Consider the following 6,095-nt stretch of genomic DNA (forward strand, 5'->3'; position numbering starts at 1 on the left):
ACTATCTTAAACACTTTCAGTTTCACTTGTGTAATGCAACTCGTGTCTTCTACCCACTGGGGCAGTGGACTTCCCCCTTTTGATATGACATTCAGGCACAGTCAGTCACTGCACATCTCCTAGGAAGAGAAAATCCCACAACCCCTAAAACCAGACTAACAATGGAGACCAGCAACCACCAGGAGAAGAATCTGGTAACTTCCTGCTGACACAATTAACAGAACAGCACTTAATGTGAGAAGCATGTAGTAAAAACTCTAAACCCCTATGACACACACATACTACTGTAATGGATTTAAAATGTCTGACTCATAAAATGTTCACCTTATTCCCATAACACAGAGTCATCATTTCCCACATTGTAAAATGTTTTTTTTAATGCAGATTGACTGAAATGTACTGTTCATCAAGTGTAGGCCTATTTATACTGAACAAAAATATGAAAACGCAACACGTAAAGTGTTGGTCCCATGTTTGATGAGCTGAAATAAAAAATCCCAGAAGTTTTACATATGCACAACAAGCTTATTTCTTTCCAATTTTGTGCACAAATTTGTTTACATCCCTGTTAGTGAGCATTTCTACTTTGCCAAGATAATCCATCCACCTGACAGGTGTGGCATATCAAGAAGCTGATTAAACAGCATGATCATTACATAGGTACACCTTGTGCTGGGGACAATAAAAGGCCACTAAAATGTGCAGCTGTGTCACACAACAATGCCACAGATGTCTCAAGTTGAGAGAGTGTGCAATTGACATGCTGACTGCAGGAATGTCCATCAGAACTGTTGCCAGAGAATTTAATGTTCATTTCTCTACCATAAGCCGCCTCCAACGTCATTTTAGAGAATTTGGCAGTTCGTCCAACCAGCCTCACAGCCGCAGACCACATGCAACCACTCCAGCCCAGGACCTCCACATTCAGTTTCTTTACCTGAGGGATCGTTTGAGACCAGCCACCCGGATAGCTGATGAAACAGAGGAGTATTTCTGTCTGTAATAAAGCCCTTATGTGGGGAAAAACTAATTCTGAATGGCATGGGCCTGGCTGCCATTGGGTGGGTTTATGCCCTCCCAGGCCCACCCATGGCTGCACCCCTGCCCAGTCAATCCATAGATTAGGGCCTAATAAATTTACTTCAATTGACTGATTTCCTTATATTAACTGAAACACAGTAAAATAATAAAATTGTTGCATGTTGAGTTTATTTCTGTTCGGTATAGTTTCTGGGGGTGCAGCATAAGCAGCCAATTTGTTTGGAACTATCTGTAGTTGTAGTAGCCTGTTGATGCCTTTGATGTGATGGCCTCTAAATTGGAGTTTAGTTTGGCACAGAGCCTGTGAACAAAAATAATGTTACGTCAACAAACTATAGCTAAATAGATTTCCCATTTCATTTTTTTTTGCTATGACGTCATTAAGGTTCAGCCTACTGTGAGCCACAGAAAATACAAGAACTAACAGTTCCTTCTTCCTTGTCATTTAATTTACAGTAGATGTCACGTTGTAATTGGCTACGACCGGGAACCACTGGGGAACTAGGCTACTCTCAAGGCTTCCCGCATCAACAATTTAAGGGCTTTCCAAAAACATTCTTTCACTTTCGGTGAATCTGACTCACTTCACGTGCAACTAACGAAGCAATATATTATATATGATTCAACGTGAGAAACCATGAGCTTCAGTCAACATTCACCAGCTGAGAATGAAGACTTTTCTCATTCTTTTATGCCTGCTCTCTGAAGGTAAATTGTTTTCCATGGCTTCTGACTTGGGGTTGACTCTGCTCATATAAAATGAGATATGTTAAGTAAACAACATTTACCAAGTTTGACAGGTAATTGATTATATTGTATGTAGGCTAAACTTGTTTTATTTATTTACCTGTAAACTTGCCTTCTTCCATTTGTAGCGGTCTCTGTCAACGTCGTAGCTAGAGGAGACACCAGGGTTGACTTCAATGCCGACGCATCATATACCTGCACCCATGCGGACTCGACAGGTGTGCTGCAAGTCACCTGGCAGAGGCTGTTCAAAGACGACTCGGTGGAGAATCTGGCCACCTACAGCAAGCGGTTTGGAGCTCAAATCATAGACCCGCACCGAGGCAAGGTGGTTTTCACGGAGGCATCTCTCAACTCGACGTCTATTACCGTGAAGAATGTAACATGGTCGGACGAAGCCTGCTATATTTGTTCCTTCAATGTTTACCCGAGTGGATCAAGACGCAAGCAGACATGTCTTACTGTTCAAGGTATTTAATGCACTGAATAACAACAGTTTTAGGACTTACCTCTATTGTTCTCTATTCAGTTGAAGTTATATTTTAATGTAAGTGATATTGTAACTCAAAATAATAATCGTAAATCAGCACAGGTACAAACACGCCTGGTGAACTAATTATCCAGCCTGGAATAGACCTAGTGAATCAGGTGTGCTGGTACTGGAATAGAAGTGAAAGTCACTGGGGGTATCCTCTTATCGAGCATTCATAAAGACTTCATAAGGAATACCTTCAGTACATTCGGAAAGTATTCAGACCCCTTGACTCTGCACATTTTGTTACGTTACAGCCTTATTCTAAAATGGATTACATTTTCAATAAAACAAATGTGATATTGAAGTAATTTTTTATGATTGCAAGAATGTGTAAACATGTTTTTGCTTTGTCATTATGGGGTATTGTGTGTAGATTGATTAACTTTTTTTATTTACTCCGTTTAAGAATACATTTTAGAAAAAGGGAAGCAGTCTGAATACTTTACGAATGCACTGTAAATGCTTCACTAATACATTTATAAGCAAAACCAATACAGGTAATATAAAGGTCCTTACATCTGGTGCTTCGCCAAATATAGAATCATCCTCTTCACCCTTTTTACAGCAGGACATTTGCTAAGGCATGTTATCTGAATAATACAGTATGGGAGGTGTAAAGGTTTATTAGGGGTTTTATTAGGAGAATAGAAACACTATGCTTTAGAACACCAGAAATCTGCAACTATAAATCACCATATTGGCATTGTTACATCACTGGCAGGATTTAAAAAATGTCTGAATCCCAAAACTGTCTGAATAACCATGAACTCTGCATGCATTTATAAGGAAAATTGGCTGGTGTCAAACCATATATGAAAACATGATAGATAGTTTTTTAAGCTCTTCTTAATTGATATGTCTGGTAAAATAAAGGTAAAATAAGCAATATAAATAAACTCAACATGATCTAATATTCTCTGTTTCATCTATTCAAAGGTGTATCTGATGTGAGAGCCACAATGCAAAAAGTCCCCAGCACTGAACCTAAAGCAGACATGGAAGTTGTGGTCAGCTGCTCTGCCACGGGTAAACCAGCACCTTGGATCCAATGGAACATTTCTGCAGCAGCACCCATAAAGACACCTAACAACTGGACTGTCATTAACAAAGACCAAACTGTCACAGCCATTAGCAACATCACCCTCCAACTGTTGCCAGGTTCAGGTGGATACGTGGACTGTATCGTAAACAATGGGATGAGGACACAGAGACACGAGCGGGTCCTGCTTCCTATTCTCCCTGGAGAGAGGGAGGTTGGAGAGGGTACGTAATGTTGACCTATTATATACTTCTAAACCATACTATTTTAGCGTGTCAGATTAGTCCAACTTGAAAACAACTATGAGAAAACATCATCCCTAGCTCTATAAATAGCATGCCAAATTCATGATGTTAATAGTAAACATTTACATTTGGGTACATGAATTTGGCGTTCTATTTACAGGCTACATCATCCCCAGGGGCATGTTGTGAAAGCCTTGTGACCAGCATCATCGTGCAATAGTGCAACATTCTGTTTCCTGTGAACAGAATGCAGCGATTTCAGGCTGGTTCCAAAAGGCTAATGTTGTGATGCTATTAGTGCTGTTAGTAATCTTATCTCACCTGTTGGGTTTAATGTTGACTACCATGGTAAAGCATCACGAGTCACTCCCTTTTAAAATCACACTGTAGTCTAGTGTTGTGTTGAGTTCTGGGTAATTTCCAGATCCTCAGGGAAGCTACATGATGGATGATATGATTGGATAGATGGGACAGAACATGATGTCAACATGTTATTCAAACTGAATGCATTAAAAAGGAAGGATGTAAAATTACTCGTCTTTCTCTTCTGATTAAATGCTGTCTCTCCAAACACATGCTTAGTGGAATTTCATGTTTCACCTTCCAGATGACAAGAGGACATCCCCGTGGGCTGTTGCCATTCCAGTATTCCTAATCATTTCCCTTTTAGTCATCTTTGGCTGTGTCGAGCTTCTAAAGAAAAAAGGTGAGTCCGTACAAGATTATCTGTAATATGTAATATCTTTATTTTAATATTCTTAGTAAGACAAATGGAATGAATTGAGTCATCAACTCTATATATGGTTCTGACTTTTATCAAATAAACTGTGAGCAACGCATGTCTTGGAGCTCAGGAATGTTTATGGAGAACGTCCTTTTAGATTCACTGTAGTACAGTATAGTAACCTTCACATTCTATCTGGCAGGTTGCAGGCAAGCAGCGTTGACAACCACAGCAGACGAGCAGGACCCTCTTAGGAGCATTGTGTAAACATCTGTCTGTTGCTGACCGTGCTTATATGCACTGTAGCTGACAGCTGTTTTTGTTGAGGACTGGAGCACCTGTTGTTACTGAGCCTGGATGTTGAACCTTGTTGAGTCATTCTTACGCAGTCATAAATAAGCTAATTAACACATGCATTATACAAGCCATGATATGGTTAATGCTGTTTAGAGGTACTGAAATGGCACTTTTAGGTTTGAGAGATTGATGACCTCTTGTAGGTGAGTGTTGTGATGTGAGGTAGGTTACCTGTTGCCTGGCTACCCAAACTCCTTGCTCCGGCCAAACGTTACGCCACGCCCAAGGACGTTAGTTTCTTCTTCGCAATGAGTCTGGATTTGAGTACCTCCCCAACCTTTCACCGAATGCCAACACATCCTGGGCCTTCTGATTTGTCCAGTAACGATGGGTTGAGTCAGAGCTAGAACACACGTGGGTAAAACAGCGGTTCGATTTTACTCTGATTGGTTAAAGACAATCCAATCGCTGAAGACATTGTTTTGTACAACGCCCATCATGCCCCTCGTCACCTCCAACGACTTCAATAATAACCCTAACCCTGTTCAGACTAAAGTATGTAGTGAACAACAAAGCAGCAGGAAGAATTTAGTTTGAGTCGTCAGGCTAGGTTACCTCATCTATTAGGACAGCACCACCTACATTTACATTTTAGTCATTTAGCAGACGCTCTTAACCAGAGCGACTTACAGTCGTGAATGCATACATTTCATTTTTTTTCATTTCATAAAAAAAAAAAAATATTCGTACTTGGCCCCCCGTGTGAATCGAACCCACAACCCTGATGTTGCAAACACCATGCTCTACCAACTGAGCTACGGGGAAGGCTACTGTTTGAATGTACTTTATTATAACATACACCAAGTAGAATAGATGTATCTATTTATTTTATCTTCTAAATAACCTAGTAATTTATTTCAACCCATTTCAATACGATTGCACTTTTGTTCAAGTTAAGTTTACAGTGTATTGTTATTATGAACCTATGGACCTACAGGTAGTTTTGTTATTCTTCATGTTATGTCAGTGTAATGTGTGAATGTATTTGAGCTCTTAGAATGTAATGATGATAATGTTTGCTCTTTGATTGTTTGATATATCCTCATGTTTGAGTTCCTATTGTTATTTATTTAGATCATGGATGTTGCTTGTTGTGTTTGACCCCACTTGATTTGACACTGTTTATAAATCTGGCTATTATTCTCGCTTGATCTGTACAATGTTTTCAGTTGATTAAGATTCAGAAACATTCTTTATATGGATTGTGTTACCCCCATTTTGATATTAAACTATTCGCTGTATTTAAAAAAACACAAACTTCCCATTGTCACCTTGTTTACACTAACATCACCAATTTAAAATAAGGGTAGGTTTTTCAAGCTCTATTTACAGTAACATCCAGATTTAAAATCAGGGGAAGGTTCTTACATTTACATTTACATTTAAGTCATTTAGCAGACGCTCTTA

General features: G+C 39.4%; 1 protein-coding gene across 1 annotated transcript; it reads left to right on the top strand.

Annotated features, from left to right (window-relative positions):
* The first annotated feature begins 1,188 nt into the window (after positions 1 to 1,188).
* Positions 1,189 to 5,060, top strand: LOC115182128 (OX-2 membrane glycoprotein-like). The gene is made up of 5 exons (XM_029743791.1): positions 1,189 to 1,749; positions 1,917 to 2,258; positions 3,260 to 3,586; positions 4,215 to 4,313; positions 4,534 to 5,060. Exons 1-5 carry the CDS (start codon positions 1,710 to 1,712, stop codon positions 4,596 to 4,598), a joined length of 873 nt encoding a protein of 290 aa, XP_029599651.1. The 5' UTR covers positions 1,189 to 1,709; the 3' UTR covers positions 4,599 to 5,060.
* Positions 5,061 to 6,095: the final 1,035 nt, after the last annotated feature.

Source organism: Salmo trutta, unplaced genomic scaffold (assembly GCF_901001165.1).
Source record: "Salmo trutta unplaced genomic scaffold, fSalTru1.1, whole genome shotgun sequence".
Classification (NCBI taxonomy): domain Eukaryota; kingdom Metazoa; phylum Chordata; class Actinopteri; order Salmoniformes; family Salmonidae; genus Salmo; species Salmo trutta.

What these genes read in the sequence shown, in the direction of transcription:
- LOC115182128 (XM_029743791.1), top strand. Translation starts at nt 1,710, where the DNA reads ATGAAGACTTTTCTCATTCTTTTATGCCTGCTCTCTGAAG. An exon ending in GACATGTCTTACTGTTCAAG is followed by an intron (nt 2,259 to 3,259) that starts GTATTTAATGCA and finishes ATCTATTCAAAG; the next exon opens with GTGTATCTGATGTGAGAGCC. An exon ending in AGAGAGGGAGGTTGGAGAGG is followed by an intron (nt 3,587 to 4,214) that starts GTACGTAATGTT and finishes TTCACCTTCCAG; the next exon opens with ATGACAAGAGGACATCCCCG.